Here is a 24967-nt window from a genome sequence, read left to right on the forward strand (position 1 = left end):
ACGATATAAAAGCCAGTCTTTCCACACCCAGTAGGTGTCTGTGTCAAATCACCTGTACCAAATCTTTGTGTGCACGGGTGTATGTGTGTTCATGTGCGGGTGTGTGGGAAAACCTGTAACACAATGAGGCAGAATACTTCAAGGGACAGATAAAATACAGTTGTTTTTATTCCGCAAATTTCATAATCCTACTAAACCACAAAGCAGACCAGTTTTTAATATTGAAATATTTTTATCAACTTCCTCACCACTACGAGTCCCAATTAATAATAATTGCAATACAGAGAAGTGGTGTTTTGTCAATGTAACAGGGTTACAGTGAACCCACATCATAATGGTACTAGTTAAACAAAAACACTTATTATGGTATTCCAAAAAGCATACATGTAGGCTACTGCATGTCCTTCACACTTTGATTGACCTGTTTTAGTATTACCTCATAAAACATAATAAAAGATGCTTCGGTATCGTTTATGTTTGTGAATGGAGTGACCCCGCAAATTATGTGCAAAGCTCTGCATGGATAAAGATTCTCCATCGCTGTAAAATTATATGTCACGCAGGTTTGCCTTGGTAATTTGTAATTAAAAAAGCCAATTAAACGCATACCAGACAGCTGACAGGAGTAAACAGTGCAGTCAAGTGCAAAGTCCTTGTTGAAACGAGGAAATGCAACTGGAGACATAACAGCTGTAAAACGATAGTGTATGGTTAAAGACTTTTTCATTTTGTTAGCTCACCTACCTTGCTTTTGTGTGAGCGAGCTGTGAATGATTTATGCAAACAAATAGAGGCTATCAAGACGCCCCACGGGAAAGTAAACAGGTATCCCGGATCTTTGCCGAATGATGGGAAAGCTTATCATCGACTGAGGCGGAAGTTTTTCCAAGGGTTATTTTAAGACTAAAAATCCAGATTATATTGAATTTCGTTACTACAAGGACGTGTATGAAGCAAAGTCAAAACACTTATGCCATTCAATTTGGAGTTCAACTAAAGTTGTCCTAAAGATATACATTGAAGTAAATAAGTATTTGAACACCCGCAACATATTGCAACTTCTCCCACTTAGAAATCATGGAGGGGTCTGAAATGTTCATCGTAGGTGCATGTCCACTCTGAGAGAGATCATCTAAAAAGAAAAATCCAGAAATCACAATGTATGATTTTTTTTTAACAATTTATTTATGTGATACAGCTGCAAATAAGTATTTGAACAGCTATCAGCTAGAATTCTGACCCTCAAAGACCTGTTAGTCCGCCTTTAAAAGTCCACTTCCACGCCATGTATTATCCTGAATCAGATGCAGCTGTATGAGGTCATTAGCTGCATAAAGACACCTGTCCATCCCATGCAATCAGTAAGACTCAAACTTGTAACATAGCGAAGACCAAAGAGCTGTCCAAAGACACCAGAGACAAAATTGTCCACACAGCTGGAAAGGGCTACGGAGAAATTGCCAAGCAGCTTGGTGAAAAAAGGTCCACTGTTGGAGTAATCATTAGAAAATGGAAGAAGTTAAACATGACGGTCAATCTCAATCGGAGTGGAGATATCAAAGATAGGAGATATCATATCAAAATATCACCTCGTGGGGTCTCAATGATCCTTAGAAAGGTAAGGAAATTTGCCTAGGACTACATGACAGGACTTGGTCAATGACCTGAAAAGACCTGGGACCACCGTTTCCAAGATGACTGTTGGTAACACACTAAGACGCCATGGTTTGAAATCATGCATGGCACAGAAGGTTCCCCTGCTAAAACTGTACATGTCAAGGCCCATCTTAAGTTTGCAAATGACCATATGGATGATACAGAGGTGTCATGGGACAAAGTTTTGTGGTCAGATGAGACCAAAATGGAACTTTTTGATCATAATTCCACTAACGGTGTTTGGAGGAAGACGAATGATGAGTTCCATCCCAAGAACACCATTCCTACTGTGAAGCATGGGGGTGGTAGCATCATGCTTTGGGGGTGTTTTTCTTCAGATGGGACAGGATGACTGCACTGTATTGAGGAGAGGATAAACACGGTCATATAATGTGAGATTTTGGGGAACAACCTCTTTATCTCAGTCAGAGCATTGAAGATGGGTTGTGGTTGGGTCTTTCAACATGACAATGACCCAAAGCACACAGCCAGGAAAACCAAGGAGTGGCTCTGTATTAAGCTTATCAAGGTTCTGGCATGGCCTAGCTAGTCTCCAGACCTAAACCCAATAGAAAAACTTTGGAGGTAGCTGAAACTCCGTGTTTCTCAGCGACAGCCCAGAAACCTGTTTGATCTAGAGAAGATCTCTGTGGAGGAGTGGGCCAAAATCCCTCCTGCTGTGTGTGCAAACCTGGTGAACAACTACAGGAAACGTTCGACCTCTGTGATTGCAAACAAAGGCTACTGTACCATATATTGACATTGGTTTTCTCAGGTGTTCAAATACTTATTTGCAGCTGTATCACACAAATATATAATTTAAAAAATCATACATTGTGATTTCCGAATTTTTCTTTTTAGATTATCTCTTTCACTGTGGACATACACCTACGATGAACATTTCAGACCCCTCCATGATTTCTAAGTGGGAGAACTTGCAATATAGCAGGGTGTTCAAATACTTATTTTCTTCACTGTAAGTATATCCACAGTGACAGGCTTGATTGAGTACCAGGTATCAGCTAGAAGAAACTCATTAGGGCACAGATTCAAAATTCTATTGACATCAGTGTGGACCTTCACCAATATTGATACATGAAGAAATGCTGCACTGATGTGGTCCACATAGCAGGCACCCACCTGAAAAGCACGAACTCCTACGTCCGCTTACTCTTCCTGGATTTCACCACGGGTTTCAACACCATCATCCCATAAATTCTGATGGAAAAACTGGACTTTCGAAGGCTGAGTCCATCACTGGGGAACGACGTCCTGGACTTCCTGACGAACAGAGCCATAGACTGTCAGGATCCACAACACTGTCTCGTCCTCCATCACCCTCAGCACTGAAGGTCTGCAGACTGAGCCATCTGCTGATCACACTACTGACCTACGACTGCTCAGTGAATTCCCCAGGCTGTCATACTGTCATATAATAAAGATTGCAGATGATGCAACAGTGGCACATATCACAAACAATGATGAGTCAGAGTACTCAGAGGAGGCAGGACCTCAGGTGGACTGGTCCGAAGATAACAATCTCTGCATCAATGTGACGAAGACCTAGATGATGGTGCTGGACTTCAGAAGGGACAAATGCTCCATGCCCCCCCGACAAATCCGAGGAGTAGGAAAGATAGTGGTCTCTCTCACAGGATGTCTTGAAGAAAATGGCGTAAGATGTTGACCTTAAAAATTACAAAACATTTATTTATATGTGACATCCCAAATGAAACTTTGCCCAACACTTAAGCATGAGAAATTAATAGCCTCCTTCCCTTTCAGGTATTTTAATCCAGATCAAGCAATTTCCTTTGCTTCCTTCATGAATTTTGGCCAGTTTAGACTCTGCATTGATGAATGAAACTTCATAAAGTATGGTTTTGTAACAAATGTAACAATGTTCCAAAATATTCCCAACTGCATCCAGATTGGTTTCTACTGACCTGATGCTGCTAAGAACCCCCCCCCCCCCCAACAATTTTGCATGACATTTTCAACTATGTCTGGTGGGTTGAATTGAATCACAGTCACAAAACTTTGAAAAAAAAATCAGAATGTAATTTTTAATAGTAGACTAGGGCAGTACAAAGCAAGGGCGACGAGTCATCATCACTGCCATACTGACGCAATCCCTGATACAACAATGCATTGTATGGCTTAACTGCATGCTTCTTGAGGACAAACTGTATAATAGTGATAAAACATTATTTATAGGAAAGTAACAGTTCCGGTCTGTAGCTATTGTATTCCAATGAAATTAAAGAAATACAGTGTTCAGGTACAATACCCATTGTAGACTACAATTGAATATTGTGTTCCCAGTGTTTCTGCGGTGAAACATAATCTTTAGGCATGCTCCAGTCGCAAGTGCATACAACTGAGTAACAAATAAATGGGCTCACAAATGTCCACAAAGGATCTTCACTTAGTGACCGATCAGTGTTGACTGGGGTTGTCGGAACCCCTGAAGTGCTTTGGCAAGTCAATGGTGAGAAAGCACAACGCCAACGAAGCTACCCACTGCTTGTCTCCTCTGGCGGGGCTCCGAATTTGATCATTAACATTTTCCTAGATTTGTTGCCGTACTGAGGAAATTGCTCCTAAAAATGCACTTAGTGTTAATGACAATGTTGTCAAAATGAGAATAAAGTCCTTCGGCTCCTAACAAAGTGCTGTCAATTCAAATAAACAACTGGTTGACTGGCCTGAATGTGCAGTCAAGATCTTTTTTTTGGAGGTAGCAAAAGTAAGAAGTATTGAACAGATGACATCAGTTTTTCAAAGATCATTCCAAATAAATTAGAGAAAAATATTTGAATGGATAGATAATGAAAACACCAACCTTACCAGTAGCTTAGTCACTAATGCAATCATTCTGTATAATGGATTATAAAATTGGAAATGGCTATAATCTTGATTCATATACTTTCACTGAATCATACTTCCAACTGTTATTTTTGTAAACAAACATTCAAGGACTTTCTCACGGAAAGGCTTAAATGGAAAAAAATATTGTATATATGTTGCAGTACGCAACTTTTAATACATATTTTGGCCCTAATGTACAAAACAGGAACGTTAAACCAAAAACTATGGCAAACCTAAAAGCATCCCATAGTGTGTAACATGTTTGTGAATTTTTATGATTTGTCTAATTGTCTATTTTGCACCTCAGGGCAACAGAAGCAAATGCTCCACCAATGTCACAAGCCGAAACTCCTGAGAGTAAAGCTAAGTATGTAAACAATTACAAATACGTTCTTATACATTCCTTACTTATTCAATAAAACACCACAGTAACGTTCATCAGCTGAATTATTCGATAAACATAATACAGCATACATTCAAGTACAAATCTACAGTGGAAAGCAAGCAGATTTGTTTAGGCAGATTGCAGGTGGGTTACTGGCAGTTTTGTGTTTGTGCACATCATGTAGTCGGTAAACACATGCACGTCACCATTCTTCATGCCCGCTGAAGTTTTTTTCACGAAAGGTTGTTGCCACATCACAGTGCAGTGAGAGTACGGAAGATCTGAGTGAGGCAGAAGACCGAAGCGGTGAGTGCAGTGCACTGTTTGGCTAGCAGTTTGGTGCTCAGGTCACGGCAGCTGTGCTTTCTGCCGGCTCGCTCTGCTGCCAGACAGAAGTCCCTGAATGAGCGTGCCACATCTTGCAGACCGGCAACTGCTTCTGCATTCCTCCGCTCGCACCTGTCACAACTGGAAAACCATATGCATGCACCGGCCAGCTCCACTAAGGTCCGGAAACTATCAGCTAAAGACTTGAGCATTTCCTCTGGATTCTGGTCAACGGCCACCATTTTTTGGCAGCATGCCGTCAACCGCCTTGTCTCAGTTTGGAGGACTTGCTTGTTCTCTGTAAAGTGGGATGCACACGTTTCCCTTGGATGGCAACCTCCCCGATCAGCTACAGAACGGTCAGCACTGATATTTTCTAGGACAGAAAGGAGCTGGTCTACATCCGCTCGTAGAACTTGGAACCCAGCTGGTGGTTCTGGGTAGCGTTGAGTTCCAAGGCGATTAATGGTGTCCTTTTGTGTTTGATTGTGGAGATATTGTCCATCAGAGAGTGGTGAGAGGAGCGGACTGAGCTCAGATGTTTGGGAGGAGAGGAGAATGTGTGGATAGGATGGAGAGTGTGTGGAAGATGTGGAAAGAATGGATGATGATGGAGGATCAGTCATGAGCGGAAGAGGTAACCTGGAACTTGGTGTTTCACCAGTGCCTTGGCAGGAGAACTCATAGACGGTTAAGTCCTCATCAAAGCTGCCCTCTCTGCTGAAGCAGTTAGTGTAGACTGCTGGGCAACCACAAGCATCCATATTTAATCCCTCGACTACTGACTCACACTTGGATGTCAGCACAGAAGTGCATCCAATTTCAGATTTTAAGTTCAGGGTAGTACCTATCTTTGAAGATACCTCGGATGGTTCTTCCCAGAAGGGAAACAACCCGCAGCCTGAGTAAGGTGGCTGTGATGAATCAATTTTCTGTTCCGCTGGCCTACAAAGACCCATCAGGGGCCTGTCACTGCTGGTCCTTTGTGCAATTTGTGACTGACTGTAATAATTTAGACCTGGTCCATTTAAATTTTGTGTAGTCACCACAATTGGAGGAGGGCTAAGGGATGACTGACTGCTTACTTTAAAACCTGGAATGTTTTCAACAAGCATTGTATCTCTCATCTTTGGTTCTGGAGGTACTATTATTGGACCAGGAGTGTTCATCGTAAGGCCTGTAGAATTTCTTTGGAGGCTACTCAGCATGGATACTGGGGGCTCTGTTATTGGTTCCAGTGTATTCTTGTTAGGTTCTGGGAAAGACCCATTTGTTTGTTGGGGTTGGGGTTCATCCTGGACAGGTAATGATGTAGTTTCATGGTCTACTAAGATCCTCTCTGGTGTTTTCTTTACTTCTGATACTGAACTCGAGTTCTTAGCCGAGGATGTTTCGACAAAGAACTCACATTCCACCTCTGATCCAGTAAGAGTTGTATCGGAATCATCTGACTCCACCACGTCTGTAATTGTTTCTGTGATTTCTGCGGCATCATGGATGTTTTTTACTATGTGCAAGATATCAGTGTTGGGCTCGCTGTGACTCACAGGACTTTGGGCTACATTCTCCCCCCCGATTTGGTTAAGGGTCTCTTGGGAACGTGATAAATAAAGAGGTAACTTTTGAATCTTTCCTCTAAGTGTGGAGGCAGACAAACGGCCCATGATGTTGGGGGAACAGGACTGGAAGATGAAATAAGATGGCAGAGGAGGCTCTTTGGCAAGATCATGGGGCATGGGAGTGTTTCCTTGAAGTGAGTGAGAATCACCGCCTGGGGAAGAGCATTCTTCTCTTAGTGTATGTATAGTTTCTTCAGTTTTCATTCCAGCTCCTGAATTAAATGTATGATTTATGACACTTGTTGCAACAGCAAGCTTAGCTGTGATGGAATTTGAAGTGTTAGCGTAGTCACAATGAGCGTTACTTTGTAGATCGACTTCTGGAGCTGAATTGTTGGGACAGTTAATTCTTATCTCAGATTGATAATTTCCTGTGGGTGATTTAGCACCCACATTCAGAGGTACAGCTGTTGTCCAATCATGTCCGTCAACATTTTTTCCAACATCATCATAAATTAAAACGTCGTCATCATCATCATCAAAAACATCTGAATTCATACTGTCAGTAACCTCATCACTAGCCAATGTAATCACATCAGTAGTTTCATCTTCTTTTTTCCCACTTTCTAAATTTAATCCAGGATTGTGAACTTCGTTTTGTTTCTCCTCAGAGTTAGGTGGGGATAGTTTGGTTGAAGTTTCTGAGCAATCTCTGTGTAAACAGTCACTTTGGGATTTGTCACAAAGAGCAAACGGCATTGGTGGCAGAGGGGAAGAGGGTGGTGGGGGTGGGGGTGGGGGGGAATATGATGAAAGTCCTGAGTTATCTTGAGGCATATCCTCTGCATGTGAGTTTTGAACGGGAGCAATTTGGTGGACACCCTTGTTATTCAACTCTGTCAGCCATGAAGTCAATGTGATAGCTTTGAGTTCATCTTCACAGCAAGGAATTGGTACTTTTTTCTCAGTCACCCTCGGCAAGAACATATGTGAAGTGAATGGTCCATTCTCTGCCATATTTGGCTCCTGATTTTCCTCTAGTTTTCCCTCTGCTAGCTGTATTCCCTCCTGGTCCCTTCCTGTCTCTGGTCTGTCACCTCTGCAATCAGCACTCTCCTTCCCATCCGGATCTACCCGACATCGCACAACAGTGATCGAGGGTGCTCGTGTCGTCATGTGATCTGTGACAGATTTTAATTCCATTGTATCAGGTTCCATCTCCATTTCTTGTTTCCTGTTTCTGGTACCTGATGCCAGAGAGTCTGCACTTTGCTCAATGGATCCAATATCAAATGGAATGGGTTTTGACTCAAGCTGTGCTGGTTCCCCTTCAGAGTAAGTCAAAGAGGAGACAGTAAGACTTGGATTATCTGTTTGTTCTAAAGGTTCAGGCTCAGAACTCAATGTGTGGTCATCACTACCTTCTGCCAAAAAGTTGTAATCAAAAACGGAATGGACCCGGTCCGGCATCGATGTTGTTTTGGGTTCTGGATATGATACCCTGGAGGTATAATCTGTTTCCATGAAGGAACGACGCTTGCGAGATGTTTTTCTCAGCTCATACAGTCCAATTTTGCCACCTCCTTTCTTTTCCTGTTGTAGTCTCTCCTCTCCGGATTTTCCAGCTTTGTTTGCATCCCCCACAGAAACTCGGATATCGCTAAGTTTGAGTGCGCTTACAAAATCCACTTTCTTCTCAGTGCAATTATCTGCAACATAAAAAAACAGAAACAACTTCAAACCTTTGTCCTTAACACACTCAACAGGTGTGTGTGTTTGTGTGTGTGGGCTGTGATGTTAACAACCATGTAATGATTGTACAGCATACTTCAACCACTAGATGGCAGAAAGACATTAACAGTCTGCTTGGTTAGCTAAGGTGGAGTACGCTAGTACTGAGTAGAATCATCACAAAACCACACACTTGTAATCGAGTACAAAATATACACATCATATGATAATTGGGATGCTGGATAATTTACATTTGAATATACATCAGCATGTTTTTGTTTGTTTTTTCATTGTAGCATGTATGAGGTCTTGATAGCCATTAATCTTCAACTCAACATGGTCACAGGTGAGCTGTAGCCCGGACTAGATTAACTGGACTGGTCATCCCTGAACCACAGAGACAGGGCACATACAAACAAACACACTCACACACATGGACATTTGCACTTAACCTAACTTGCATGTTTTCGTCAGTGAGGGCGGAAAAAAAACCCACGCAAGCAAGGGAGAATCTGCCTACAATAAAGGCTGAATCCAAACTATAAACCCAAAATCTGTGAGACCATATCCAATATCTATGGTATTCTTCATTCACATGACTTGAAATTGGAAATTATTGCACAGTGAAGAGTGCTGAGCACATCTACCTCACAATTCTGAGGTTTGTGGTTCAAATCACAGCTTTGGCCTTTCAGGCCGGAGTTTGCATGTTCTCTTTATGTTAGTGTGTTTTTTCTCTGGGTAGTCTGACTTTTTCCAAACACATACATGTTGGGTTAATGACGGACTCTAAGTTATCCAAAGTTGTTCATGTGAGTACGGGTGGTTGTTGGTCTTTATATGCCCTGCAACTGACAGGAGACTAGCACAGGGTGTGTCCTCTCCTACAAAGAAATTGAACACCTATTGCGGTATTTATGTTAGACATGCAAACTTGAAAACGTTACGACAACCCGTCATGTACGAGATCTAAATTGTTGAATTGCAAACACAAATTAAGTGATTCTGAACACAATTATATAATGGGAATATCAGGAAGGCACTCATAGAAACCTAGCTACAGAAATAATATCACCTTTTAGCTCCATGCCTGAGGTTTGGTCATCAGGCGATGTGAAGCCATCTCTGGCGTCAAAGAACTCCTCATCGGAGCTGCTGTCTCCAAAGCCAGGTGGCGGCTGGAGGATGGGCGCTGACGCCAGTTCATTAGCTTGAGGCTGCTCTTCCTCCATCTTCTCTCTAGCTTCTCTCTCAGTATCATTCACAGGCTTGGAAAGGCTGCGAGCACTGTCAGGGGTGATGTTGGAGCAGAGTTTGTAGTAGCAGCTGGCATCTCTCTGGTCAAAGTTGAAGACAACATCAGAGTGGGAAGAGGCTGAGGACAAAGACGGAGACTGCGGGCGTCCCTGGAAAGTGCTCTTTCTGCCTGTTTTGGTCACTTCACATATTCTCCTTAAAGTGTCCTCCTTTTTGTCACTCAGCTCATTTCTCATTTTCCTCAAGTCCTTTTCTACATCCTCTTCATCCTCACTGGCCTCCGGGGGGCTCGGGAGGAGGTCAGAGAAAGAGAGCTCAGCGAAACATGCGGCGTCGTCTTCCGTGTAAGAGCTGTTGGTGTCAAGTGAGGCGGGGACGGCTTCGAAGGGCTGGGAATCAATGATGTCGCCAGACTTTCTGTTGCCCTCTTCATCACTATTATAGGATGTGAGGTGAAGAAGAGGATGGGAATGAGCAGGTGGCGGAATAAGTAAGTTGGCCTCGGAGTGTGTGTGAGTGTAAGGGCAAAGCTCAAGTGTTGAATAAATTTCAGCTTGGCTTTGCGTTGAAACGAGTGGGCGCAATGAGGAAGAGGAGCATGAAATCAGGTCGTCTTCCTCCAGGAGGTCAAGAGAGTCACTGGAAGGGCTGGTGACAACACGAGAGTCACTATGACATGAATCTGATTGTGACGGATGGTCCTCCGCTAGTACACATCTCAATTTCCATTCCTGTTTCTCATTTTCAAGTTTCACATCATCGTTGTCTGTTTGTCCAACATTATGAGCTTCTTTCTCCTCAAGTACTTTGCCCCCATGATCACTTCCAAATAAATGATCTGCTTTTTGTCTCTCAGCGTCATTGTCTTCTTTTTTCCTCTTGTCTGATGCCTTGCTGTTCCTACATTCGCCGTCATGCTTGTTTCTCCTATAGTGCCCTTCTCGTCTTTTCCTCGCGTCTGGGTCTGAAGGGGCTCTGACGCGTGGGCGGCGTTTGGCGTTGCAAGACACATGGGTGACAAGAGGCTCCATGTCTAAGTCAGACGAGTGGTCAGAATCGCTACCACAACGTGACACATAACCTGCAGACCCAATTACAAAATAATATTCAAAACTGGAATGCGTGGCAATACTGTAGTCTGTTTTAACAATAATTAAAATAATCATCGCATGACCTATTGGAAATATACATTTTGTGATTTGTGTGTATGAGCTGTCCGTGTACCTTCTTCAGCAGAGATTCTGTGCTTTTTGGGGACATCCATCCAGGGAAAGATATTTATATTGGCATCAATAAAAACTCGACAGTATCCTGCTATCAGGCATGACATATCCTTCGCTGCAACTGTCTCCAGTAGGAGTGTAATTGGCTGAGGATGAGACCAAACACACATAATAAAGAAGTGCATTCAAATATAAGTAAATATAATGTCAGGAAGATTCGAATGATAATTCAAAATTAAAAATATAAATATACACATGTAAGCTATTGTGCACTGCATGGGATCACTTTTTTCAGTTGCTGCAGCGAAAATGCCATGAAGATTAAACAAGTGCTAATGAAAATTAATACAAAGACAGGAGTAACAATCTTATTTTCTAACTAAAATAGAAATAAAAACAGGGTGGATATGCATTAAAAGCATAAAAAAATCTTGGGCAACATGTCCTTCGATTTATCATTGAGTAGATAACACACCACCTTGTTAAAAGTTTGTGCCGTATTAGCATGTGTCCTTCTGTTTGTAAGCGAACAGGCTGCTTCCTGATTCATGAGGTCGATAAGCAGAAGGTAGTGGCAATCTACATATATTTCTAATTTAATAAATCCTGGATCCACACATATATAAAGTCTCCAGATTTTCACCAAAATCTCATGGGTTCTTCCTCGCCCATGAGGAATCCCTCCAAATTGCATTTTTATTGGTTGTGTAATCTTTCAGACTATCATGTATATCATTCATGAAAAAAAAAGACTTAAAAAATAGTGCTGGAAACCTCGAAATATTTTTTTAGTTATTTTTTAAAAGTACGCAGACACACGTTTACACATAGTGCACATACTACGCGAGTCTTACCATTATGTCCTGCAGGTATATTTTAACCAAGCCGACCTTGTCAGACTCGGGAACAAGCTCGAGGCGTGTGATGCTGTTAAACTCTGTGAGGGTGGACAGGATGCTAAGTTTGTGGTTGATCACCTGACTCACGCCATAACGTGCACCCACCAACAGCGTAACTGTGGACTCTCGGTCCTGTAGCTGAAGAGAAGGGAGATGGTTTGTCAGACAAATAGACACATATATCAATTTTCTACACCACTTTGTACCCATAGAAAAAGCAAACACAGATGGAGTAACCATCCAAACGCCGCACAGAAAATACCGGAGCCCAAAAAATATGAAGTCCTTACCATCATCGTTGCGCTGAACGATTTGCCGCCGTAAGACTTGAGCTCACTCAGTTCTTCCAGGTAATTTATGCGCGCTTGGTTGACTGTCAGCCCCCCCTGCTTGGGATCAGATTGTGATTGGCTCTTCTTCAGCTGGAAGCTAATGGCCTTCATCAAATCTTTCTCTCGCATGTTTCTCAGCAGTGTGGATGAAACAAAGTTCTCAATGCCCCACGTCTTACTGGAGCAAGCACACAAACACACAATTTGGATCGTTAAAGAGAATGAAAGTCGCAGAAATACACCACAGAAAACCTCACTGCTCTTGGTTTACAATGTTGCTCCTTTTCTGAGTTGCTAGTCGGGGCGCTCTTCAAAGCCTCGTGACGAAGAGGCTCGCGATCCGGTACACAAGTCCAGCTGCGGACATCGTCTAATGCTTCTGATGAAAAACTTTGGACCTCCTGCGGCTCTGTGGTTCACGGAGACTTGGATTTGTGGACAATTTGCCCGCCACTGCTGATGTGTCGCCGAGATAAGCTCGGCAAGCTTAATTGGTACTCTTTTCAGAAGGCAAACATAATAATTAAGATCCTTTTTTGTTCATCACTTGAAAGATTCGAGAATTTTGTGAAATACTAGATATGTTTATTCTTTTGTCTTTCTGCCATTGTCATCAAATTTTAAACAAATAATAAACATTTCACTTTGCTTGTGGTGAAGTAATATACAGGTTTTACTTTTGGGAAAAATTAAATAAATGCCTAGATATTAAAAAACTAATATTCCACCGCCTTTTGTTTTCCGTGTTAGCATACAGGTAAGTGCCCATATATATTTTTTATTTATTTTATATTTTTTATAGTTGGTTTGTTGTAGCACACAAAAATACTGCAGTGTGTGCTGAGCTTTGTATTGTCCGTGCACCATTCCCCGTTGATATAAAAGCATATTCCATTGTCTTTCGTTTTCTGTGTTAGCGTACAGGTAAGTGCTCCTCCTTCGTGATTTCTATCAAACAGAGTGAAAAATCAAGGGCAAAATACTGCGCCTTTGTGACGCGTCCTGAGTCCCATGATGTCTGTATGGCAGGTAGCCTAGTCGTCCGTCTGGGCTTGATGTGCTGTCGGTCGCATCATCAATAAATGCCGTTAGAAACATAATGTCGTCCACCATGCCTATGTATGAGTAACGGAGGTCAGGGATCAAAAATGGCCACCGTTCGAGGCAGCACGGCGGGTGACGTCACGTGAAAACAACCTATTGTTGTAGAGTGTGGTAAACTTTATAAAATAAAGATGCAATGCGTGTATCTTTACGTGACTATCTTCAGGTTGGTCTTTGGGGAGAGTCCACAGCTCGCCAACCTCTCCTGGATGTGCAGTGCGGCAAGTCGCAGAGCGGTGTTACACCTCATTTCCACTGCAAAGCGCTCTTGCAGGACATCATTCACTCCCTAACACAAACACAAGCGCAGCAGTCAGCCTCATATTTCTTGATTTACTCCCATTTGCTTTTATCCTAAAGAGGCTGGACCCTTGCCAGGCTCTGCTGTTTAGTTTAAGAAAGCTGCCACAGTTCCAGCTAGTACAGGACGGCCACAGCCTCCTCATGTTGCTCTACCACAAATTTAATTTCATAATTAGTTATTCAACTAATTTTCAAATCGATGAATTCTTATGCACTATTATAGTTTTGTGATAGGCTCCACGCAAGTCTGTAGCTCAGTCCTTATGAGTGCTGGAACCCGGGAAGGTTTTATTTCATTGATTTCCCATCTGTTGTATTGGAAAATCCACGTTTATCAGAAACGTCAGTTTTGCCAAAAGGATGGAAAAACGCGAGATTACAAGATTACTAGTTCTACATTATACCTGCAGGTAAAAGTACTCAAAGGCAGTGGGATCATCTTGTAGCAAAGTCTCTGGTAGCTTTGGGATGAAACAAACACGGAATAGACATCTGTAGTCACGGGACTCCTTCTTCTGGACCACCTGAGCTCAAACAAAATGTCAGATTTCCATTTTCGCTGCCCTGAGGTTAAAGTTATATCGCTTGTATCTCGACTCATGTCGTGTTGTTTGAATACCTGTTGTATCCTCTCCTCCTCATGTAGGAGCAGTAGTTTAGTGACACTGTATTGCTGCTCAAGAACCAGGGAGAAATGTTCGATATTTCGCAGAGAAAGTTTTTCTTTCAGTGTCATTACAATGTCCTAATGGGGAAAAAACAAAACAAATATGTATATATCTTTTTTAAAACAGAGCTTTGGGCACAAATATTTGATAGTAAACTTGGATGTTGGAAAAGTGAAGCTCAACCTCGCATGTGACAGTTGAGTGAAGTTGGGAAACCAGCAGGGTTTTTGCGGTTACTTTATGATCCAGACAACAAAGTGTGTTGATTGATCCTAATGGTGTCGAAGCCATTTGGCATTCATTAATACTGTATATGATCGGCCTGCCATGAGTGCAGCGCTGATGTCATGCTTTGTCTTTGTCACAAGAGATGTTACGATTTCGATCATCTGCGTGATTTCGGACACAGTCAAATCGAGAAGCAAATTTGTAGATGGTGCTGTTGCCAGAAAAAAAAGAAGTGGGGATCGACTGGTTGAGTTGAATTTTAGTTTAGTGTCTAAACATTGATTCGAAAGCAAAGAAACAAATTCCTGAAAAATACTTGCTTTGGGAAAGTCAGCTGGTCTTTCTTTACGCAGGACCAAGAACGCCAAAGCTAAATTAATATTCTATTTCATATCATGTTATAGCAGTCTTCCATTGGGAGTGGTTAATTTTCATATAAAATATGCTTACTATATGTCAATCGAGTCATCCGTTTTCTGTACCGTTTATCCTCATGGGGTACTGTGCGTGCTGGAGCCTATCCCAGCTGAGCGAGAGGCGGGGTACACCCTGATCTGGTCGCCAGCCAATCGCAAGGCACATCAAGGCAACCTAGGGGCAATTCAGAGTCTTCAATTAACCCAGCATACGTGTTTTTGGGATGTTGAAAGAAACCGGACAACCCGGAAAAAACCCACACAAGCACGGGGAGAGCATGCAAACTTTGCAAAGGCGAGGCCAGATTCAAATCCAAATCTACAGAACTGTGAAGCAGATGTGATAACCAGTCGATCACAATGCTGCCATATAATGTAAGTATTCCATGAGATTTCTTTTGTTGACTTTGAGTGGACTGTATGTATTTTGTGAGCGTAATAATCAGGTGAGGCGGCACGGAGGATCAGTTGGTAAAGTGTTGGTCTCATAGTTCTGAGGTCCCGGGTTCAATCCCGGCCCCACCTGTTTAGGGTTTGCATGGCACTCCGGTTTCCTCCCAAATTCCAAAAACATGGAACATTAATTGGACACTCTAAATTGCCCCAAGGTGTGATTGTGAGTGCAGCTGTTTGTCTCTATGTGCCCTGTGATTCACTGGCTACCAGTTCAGGGTGTACCCTGCCTCCTGCCTGTTGACAGCTAGGTTAGGCTCCAGCACTCCCAGTAACCCTCGTGAGGATAAGCGGCAAAGAAAATGGATGGATGGATAATGAGGTGAATGTATGTCTTATACCTTCACTGTCGTGCAGGGTTCAAATTTAAAGGCCTTGGTCTGCCCATTTTCCAGGTACACCTTCAGAACATTAGGCAGGAATAGGAGCGAGTTACCCTGCAATTCAAACAATAATCAGGATCAAAGAAGAGTTTGACAAAAATATTAGCATCTTAAACACTTGCAAATAAAAGTTTAACAGATGAGGAAATAAAATAAAATATAATAATAATGAGGAAATCACAAACAAAACTGGAATAGAAACGAGAATAAAAACCCTAACAAATAGCAACTGTCATGTAACAGCCACACTCAACATTCTGATCAACTCTATGTGAAGATGTGCTGCATTGCGTGAGGCAAATGGTGGTCACACCAGATACTGACTGGTTTTCTGACTTCCCAGACCCCCATAATGAAGAAAAATGGCAGATTTCAGATGGGCCATAGATAGATAGATAGATAGATAGATAGATAGATAGATAGATAGATAGATAGATAGATAGATAGATAGATAGATATAGATAGATAGATAGATAGATAGATAGATAGATAGATAGATAGATAGATAGATGATAGATAGATAGATAGATAGATAGATAGATAGATAGTATTCAGTTTCTTCAAACTAAAAAGAAAAAACCTCAAAAGAGAAAAATATTTCCTTCATTCCTCTTCTGCAAAACCCTCCCCTGCTGCTTGGGTGCATGATAATAATCCATTTTACTTTTATTCCTCTATGGGAACATTTTCCATGTTTTTCACCTACTTGACTCAAATTTTTGCCTCTTAATGATCACCAGATTGGCCATTTATCAGACAGTGACTACCCTGAGCAAAAAGCAGACTGTATGTACCACTATCTATCTATCTATCTATCTATCTATCTATCTATCTATCTATCTATCTATCTATCTATCTATCTATCTATCTATCTATCTATCTATCTATCTATCTATCTATCTATCTATCTATCTATCTATCTATCTATCTATCTATCTATCTATCTATCTATCTATCTATCTATATCAAGGGCGGCACACAATGGCTCAGCTGAAAAGCGTTGGCATCACAGTTCTGAGATCCCGGGTTCAATCCCGGACCCACCCGTGTGGAGTTTGCATGTTCTCCCCCTACCTGCGTGGGTTTTCTCCAGGCACTCTGGTTTCTTCCCACATCCCCAAAACATGCAACTTTTATTGGACACTATAAATTGCCCCTAGGAGTGATTGTGAGTGTAGCAGTTGTGCCCTCCGATTGGCTGCCAACCAGTTAAGAGTGTACCCCACTTTCTGCCCGTTGACAGCTGGGAGAAGCTCCTGCACCCCCTGCCACCCTTCTGAGGATAAGCGGCTAAGAAAATGGATGGATATTTATTTATTTATTTATTCCTATGATAGATCTGTGCTGTGCAAGTAAAATTTCTGGAATTGTATGTAAATATATAATTTAGATCATCATCATAATCATCATCAATCAATCAATCTATCTCTTTTCTTCTTTGTTTACCTTTCTACAGCCAACATCTAATAATTTTTTATCTGTACTGCCCCAAGTGGTTGAACTAGGCACCACAGTATGTGTGGGGTATGTATATGTGTGGTTTTAAAAGCACTTTTATCGATGTTTGAGATGTCCGCCTGTCTTCTGGACGGCAGAGGAGGAGGAGGCGAGCAAGAAAGTCTCATGAAGGATGCTGGTGTGACTCCTTGGAGCCTTTCAAGCTGGTTAGCATAGCCCGCTAGCCACTATCGAGGATAGCAGAGTACACTCCAGGGGAACCTGGAGTGAACAGGAGAACCAGCGACAATGACAATGATTTGAAGCTGCTTCAGGCCCATCTTTGTGCTCCAAAGTGCAGGTTTGTTCATTTCTTTAGCTCTATGTATTATTAACACTATTGATGTATGGTTTTCCTCATGAGTGCTTCATTTTGCACTTCATTTTCCATTTGGGTCCAGGCAGGGACTCCTTACAGTGAAGATATTTTTCCAAGGACCCCCTTGTAATTCTCATTTGCCAATTATAAAAATATTTTCGAGGAAAAATTGGGCACAAAAAGTAAATCCATAGCAAAATAATATAAATCACTAAGTTGTTGTTTCCGCCTTTGTTTTATGGCAAAGCAATACAATAAACTTTTAGAAATCTATTTCATAGTCCATTAGAAAACAGAGTACGGTACTTCAGGAATATATATCCTAGCCTATCGCAGCTGTCAACGGGTAAGCGGCAGGGTACACCCTCAACTGGTTGCCAGCCAATCGCAGGGCACATCGAGACAAACAGTCGCAGTCACAATCACACCTTGGGGCAATTTAGAATATCCAATTAATGCTGCATATTTTTGGGATGTGGGAGGAAACCGGAGTGCCCGGAGAAAACCCACGTAGGCACCAGCAGAACATGCAAACTCCCCACAGGTGGGTCTGGGTATGAACCTGGACCTCAGAACTGTGAGGCCAGGAATAAATAATACATTTAAAATTTATATATATATATACACACATACACACACAGAGGATAATATTTTACCACAAATAGTTTTCACCTGGTCAATTTTCCTTATTACGGTGGGTATAAGAAGTCTACAAATCAAATGTTCTCGTTTTGTGATAAATTCAAAACTTTTGTCCACCATCAACCTCCCGTCTAACTTGTGCAGCTCAATTGAAAACCTACTCTGATCCCTCCAAATCTCCCTCCCTAACATTGATCTTCTGGTCCTTCATCTTAATCACAGTCAATATCTGGAGATGTGGCAAATATCGACCCCCATTTTCTCTGGGATTAGTAATGGGCACTCGAGCCTTAGTGATTTTTTTTTATTTTCCCCCCATGCAGCTAATTTCACATCCGGTAACAGAATGGAAGCAGCTAGAGCCAGGCTTGTGTGAAAAGAAGACATAATTTATCTGACAGCATACACCATGTATAAGCCATAGCGATTGTAATTTTGCACACATAAGAACATTTACCGGACTTTTGCAACCATCTTCTACACACAGCACCATGACATAATCCATATGTTAAACTGAACTGCAACACTCATGCTAAGAATACAGTATACTGTATGGTAATACAATTACTTACGGAGCCACTAGGTGTCTGCCCTTATGACCCCAAACTGTCCTATTTAACAGCTAGGTGTTTCAGTACTGTACTGTAAGAAATTTCGAGTATATTTCTTTGCTCCCAAGATAAAAATGACCAAATGTAAGCAGTATGTCAAGTGGATCTGTGAAAAAAAAAAGAGTTAACGGAGAAGAGGGCGAGGCCAGAAGTGCTGTAACAAGGTATTGTTTTAGCACTAACCTGAGAGTGCCCATTGACCTCCACCTCTTCAGCAAAGCGAACTTTGACAGGGTTGGACTTGAGTTTGGCCCTCTTCTCAGGTGTGATAAATGATGACTTTGGGCCCTGAAACAAATGCAAGGGAATGAAATGTTTTCAGAATACTTTCACAATTTAATCAGCATTCTTTATAATGCATGTCATCAGTAAACCCCCTGTGTACTTTGAGTAACAGTGTAAAATTTAGATGCCAATTTTTTTTTCACTGTGGGTATGCAGCAGTTGATTACATTAGGTAAACTAAGTCAATAGGCAATATGACCATGCCACACATACATACTGGCGTGGTGAAGCCCCAAATTTTGAGATTTGCTATCCTGAACATGACAAACAGTCGTGAGAATGGATGGATGGATGAATATTTTTAGCAACATACACGTGAATGCCCGAGAGCCATGACTAAAAAGAGATTAAAGTTGCTTCCATCAGCAGAGGCAAAGGGAATTACTGAGGTTCATTCATATTTATCTCCCATCTCCTTCACATAAGTGAGAACATAAATTTGCTTCTGGCTTACTGATTGAAGTGCAGGGCTTGGACACTTGCGCACTAATACATAAACAGGTACACTCCACATGCACGCAGGCAAAGTGGCCATGTCACCACAATTATTAAGGATATTGTGCTTGGACCTTGGTGACCGGAGAGTTGCGCGGTATGATGCACGACTCCAAGCCTTGATGACACATTGATTCATAGATTGTTGCTTGTCAGAACATACATCTTAACATTTTACATTGCATCCACAGTATTATGGGATACACACACACACTCACACACACACACATACAGCGTATACATGGTATGTCAGAAACGTTCAAGGACTGGTGTCATGAAGGATGAATTTCAAACCCAAACTATTTTTTTCCAATTTTCCTCTTCGAAGTGGGTCAGACCATCATCCAACAGATCCTGTACTGTTCGCATTGTTCAATGTGCGAGAAGTGGTGAAAGTTGTTGTACGGCTACCGTCGGCTGCTTCACCACGACAACGTGCCCTGGCATCCGACAGTTCCTGGTCAAGTAGACATAGCCGTGCTACTACTCAGGTATTATATTTTTACTGACAACAGTCCTGGAAATATTCTGTCATATGTCCTATAATATAAACCTGAACATATATATCCGGGGTGTCGAACTCGATTTTGTCATAGGCCACATTAGAGTTACGGTTTCCCTCAGAGGGCTGTTATGACTGTGAAACCATCAGAATGAAATTTATATTTTGTATCAGAAGTTAAGGGTAATGGCTTTTTCAACTACAGTATTGTTGTCTGGTCACGAAAATGCTTGGAATATCTCAACGTTATCATTTATGGTATGACAATTTTAAATTTTGCTACAGATTTTAAGAAAAATCATGGAAGATGATACGCATTATTTGCCTTCGCAGGCCACATAAAATCATGCGATGGGCCAGATCTGGACCCCGGGCCTTGAGTTCGACACCAGTGATTTATAGAAATGTGTACAGTTGTCCATTTGAAATTTGAATTATAGTTTTTTTTGGTAATTTATGCCCTGTTTTGTTTAACAAATTCATGGAAAATTATTCAATGCATACTAATTTTTCCACCAATACATTGCCTACCTCCAGATTTAAAAACAAACAAACTGATTTTCCTAAAGAGTGTCCATTCCGTTTTTTTAAACAAAAGATTATTCATAAAATAAGTCTGACAACCATGCATTTTCAACACCTTTCTCGCATTTGAAGGAAGTTGGAGCTCAAATACAATCCTTATATAATCATATAAACAAAATCATCATGATCATAAAAATTAGAATGATAATGTAGTTTGATGATTGCAACTTCTACATCACATTGACACTAATCAGTTTTGTATGATAAGCTTTCCTCGTATCAGTATGTTTGAAAGTCTTGTTCTAAACACTCAGTTTAAAACCAGAATCATTTTAAGATGATAATTGTGCATAAGTTGTAAAATAGCAGTCTCTCATTCACTGCTCGCCTTTCCGGTTAATATGGAGATTTCACTTCGAAAGCCGTCAATGGCAGCGAACGTGAGAGTAAAACTCGTCAGTACTGTTCCTGTTTTCACAAAGACGTGTGGATGACATTGGCAAGATACTGAGACTTACCAGCATTGTTCTGAGTATGGTCACAGACAACGAATCTTGACACTCTCTATGAAAAAATGGAGAGGAGCTGGTAAAATCCATTTAAAAAAAGACATAACTTACTTTGTATTTGGTGTTTACATTGCGACTTGTGCATGCATTGTGTTTAATGGTTGTATAAAGTTGCTAGTGTTGGTGGAGACCTGATTATTTCAGTAGCTTGCTCAGGGGTCAGGTCTTCGACAGCGACGTTATTGATCTTTACAAGCTGGTCGCCAGGAACGAGCCGGCCGTCTGCGGGACCACCTGGATGCATGAAATGTCCTTGTGCAGTCATGTTTGGCTTTATATTTTACCTTAACTTAACTTCTTCCCTATCTTTACCTTTACCTTACTCAACTATCAAAATATGACCTATTATCAAAAAAAAAAAAGATGCTCTATCATCTCACTGATAAACATTTTAAACTAGGAAATATTAGGAAACAGAACCTGTTTTAAATTGTAATTTTCATGAAAACTTATACCATTCTAAACATTTTAAAATGCACGCACTTAATTCATTGTATTTGAAGAAAACCTGGGTGATGTATGTTGTCTAGTCATTCCACCATGGAAAATGGTTCAAATGAATGAAAGTCCAGCAGTACTATGACATGACCAATATCGGTAAATGCATACTTTTGAACGCAACTGTATCTGTGAACAAAAGGGCAAAAGAGAAACATTTCACTTTAGTAGTCATACCGTGTGTGACCTCTTGTACCAAGATAGGGGTCTGTGAGGAAAGCGTGAGGCCATGAGATTTGAGCTTTGCGTCCTGCTGGATTGAAACATTCAAGCGGAAGGGAAAATTCCTCTGATCTGTACCAATGGACTCTGCTGATGTCCCATCTACTGCAACTCTGTCTCTGAAAGTGGGCAGAAGAAAGCACAGCTGGATTTCAAGCTGGTAAATAGCACGTGGTCAAAATCGGTTCCCTCACATCAACTGTAAACATTTCCTGTAACAGTATCTTTAGGTGACATCAACAAATACACACCTGTTGTAGAGACAGTGCTGGAGCATTGTAAAAGAACAAAAAAAATCTGCTTTTTAATAAGTTCATTATTCCGTAATGTTGACGCGAACGTTTTACGTTCAACAAACAATGACATTAAGGATCTCACACATGCCGTGTTTGAGGACGCATCTACTAACATGAACTGAAATATCTTTCCAATTTCGAATTTGAAAATCTGCATTTCGATAGCTTAGTCTTCAGTCACGACTGGCTTCACACCACATCCTTATTCTTTGCCCTCCTCAGTCCATATCCCATGTCCTATTTTCCTAAAAGTCATTTGCAACTGATCTACACGGTCTGAAAAACATTTTCTCTCCTCTCAGAATAACATGTTGATTCACACTCCCTTGCTTGATGTGTTAAATGTTTAGTTACTCCTTGACTTCCTTTCTCAGTAGTCTGTAATGTAGTTTACTCGTCATTATGGAGGACACGATTAGTAGTTAAGAAGAGTGACACCACTCTATTGAATGAAAGACCTTTACCAAGATAGCGAGCCAGCCTTTGTAGACTGTGGGAAACAAGTTAGCTTAGCACATAGCATTTCCTTGGCTGATTACCAACAGCTGGAAAAACAGTGAGGCTGCGTGACCGTTTGATCGGATGTAGATGAAGTATATTTATACACACACAAAACGACAATAGGATTTCTTACTGCTTTGACTCAAGCTGTCATGTAGCTCTAATATTTGTATTACTGGAAGAACTGGTTGGAAACATGCTTAGGACATCAAATTAGACATACAGAGGTTTACCTGCTCAAAGAGTGAGACCTGCTGCCCAACTCTCGGGACCGTCTCAGCCATCTTCCCACCACCTGCTCAACTCTGCTGGTCCTGCGGGATGGGGAGCGACTCCTCCCCTGCAGTTCCATTTACCTGAGAAGAGGCAAAGTTTGATAGGCTAACCAATACAATACACTCTTTTGTATTTAATTAAAATCAGATCAATGAGACAATTTTTTTTTTATTCAAGACATCCAGAAAAAAAGTCAAGTGGGAGCAGAAAGTCTGTCAGGAAGCTGCCAACCTCAACTCAGACTAAGCAATCCTTCACAAATAGAAGAAATTACACAAAGCAACATAAACATTTATTGGTCAAAATACTGACACTGTTCCTGTCTGATCACATAAAGTCATAGATGAATGGGGTCCCTCAAGGGTCTGTTCTTGGATCCCTCCTGTTTAACCTGTGTATGCTACCCTTGGGTCAAATTGTTCAAAACTTTAATTTTGACTATCATCGCTATGAGGATACCACACAGTTATATTTAGCAGTGTCTCCAGATGACTACAGTTCAATTGAGGTATTGTGTCACTGTCTAAAACAAATAAAAAAATGTTCTTGAACAAAACCACAACTAAACTGACACAATTGTTTTTGGCAGTAAAGAAAAGACAATTGCGGTTAGTAGATACCGGGACTCACTATCTTTAAAAACTAAAGACCAAGTCCGCAGCCTTGGTGTTCTGTTAGATTCTGACCTGACTTTCAACAGTCATATCCAGTCAATCATAAAACCATTTACCGTCTGAGTCCAAGGCAAACATTTAGGTATTATACTGCGCACAAATGGAATAAGTTGCCAACAGAGGTGACCTCACCCCCAAGTGTGAATGTTTCTAAATCCAGGTTGAAAACTTCTTTTTTCTCATCCTTCTCAGAGTAGTTCCACTTTTTAATGATATTCCTTTGCTTTACACACACACACACACACACACACACACACACCACACACACACACACACACACACACACACACCTAGAGATCTATCCTCATTAACATTTAACCACAGATGTACATGTCTAGCAGTATTATGATGATCTGAGTTTCCATGAGACCTAATTTGCATAAAATATCCCTTCATAATCACGCTTAAATTGTAAATGCACATTTGCGGTAATTTTATGCTGGATTGCTTCATTACATGCTATTGCCATGATAGCACTTTATAATGGCTGCTTTTTGATACGATTGAATTGATGAATGACCCGACTAGGGATACGCTAGGCTGTGGTGTATCCCGCAGCTGCAGGAAGCAATCTGTAGCAGATGTGCTTTGCTGATGACAGACATTAGCACCATCCATTAGAGGGAAAGGATAGGATGAGTTGCCAATTTACAGACACCAAAAGAGAGAAAAAAGGAGGACAGAAAATGAAAATATTATGATAACAGCTTGAGGAGGCAAAGGCTTTGGGGGTGTGCTAAGTGACACAGTTGATAATGTCTTCAGTGGAATTTTAAGTGTCATAAATAAGCACATTATACATCCATCTGTTTTAAATATCCTCTTTTGTCTTGAAGACTTTTTTTTTCTTCGCCATGACATACTCTGACATTTCTTGACTCCCACTCATTCCCTTCATAGGTTTTAAAATGTGTGTACTAAGGTTACACACTATTACACTATTTAACACTTTCACAATGCCATGATGAGTTTCTAATCATAATACATGTGGATTACCAACAATTGATTAAAAGAAATGGAAACAGAGAAGGAAAATAGTCTCACGTTTTCTTGGCTGTTGTATTAACACCACAACAGCACAATTTCTGGACTTCACAGTTTTTATGACTATTACTAGGATAATGTCGTCGAAATCCTTTGATGTGACTTTCAGATGCATCCATTTTCTACACCATTTATTCCCATTAGATTTGTGGGAAACTGGACCCTAGACCCTGTGATGCAGACACGCTGCAACTAGTGTTATTTCATCAGACTTTA

The 24967-nt window shown here is 41.2% G+C and overlaps 2 protein-coding genes across 2 annotated transcripts in view; one reads left to right on the plus strand and one right to left on the minus strand.

Moving 5' to 3' along the window:
- Window positions 1–9878, plus strand: part of LOC133506284 (coiled-coil domain-containing protein 40-like) — a 46632-nt gene extending 36754 nt beyond the window's left edge. The window contains exons 28-29 of the transcript XR_009796460.1: window positions 4835–4894; window positions 9785–9878. The gene's annotated coding sequence lies outside the window, so the exon portion shown is untranslated. The remainder of the gene's footprint in view (window positions 1–4834; window positions 4895–9784) is intronic.
- On the minus strand, window positions 3809–23109 carry LOC133505856 (FERM and PDZ domain-containing protein 1). The gene is made up of 15 exons (XM_061829367.1): window positions 23009–23109; window positions 21916–22079; window positions 21372–21474; window positions 21190–21235; window positions 19048–19152; window positions 15754–15849; window positions 14267–14392; window positions 14052–14171; window positions 13497–13633; window positions 12199–12418; window positions 11864–12046; window positions 11011–11155; window positions 10016–10867; window positions 9605–9931; window positions 3809–8507 (listed from the first exon to the last, which is right to left on the minus strand). The coding sequence occupies exons 1-15, from the start codon at window positions 23107–23109 to the stop codon at window positions 5167–5169; spliced, it is 6066 nt and encodes a 2021-aa protein (XP_061685351.1). The 3' UTR covers window positions 3809–5166.
- Window positions 23110–24967: the final 1858 nt, after the last annotated feature.

Source organism: Syngnathoides biaculeatus, chromosome 9 (genome assembly GCF_019802595.1).
Source record: "Syngnathoides biaculeatus isolate LvHL_M chromosome 9, ASM1980259v1, whole genome shotgun sequence".
Classification (NCBI taxonomy): Eukaryota; Metazoa; Chordata; class Actinopteri; order Syngnathiformes; family Syngnathidae; genus Syngnathoides; species Syngnathoides biaculeatus.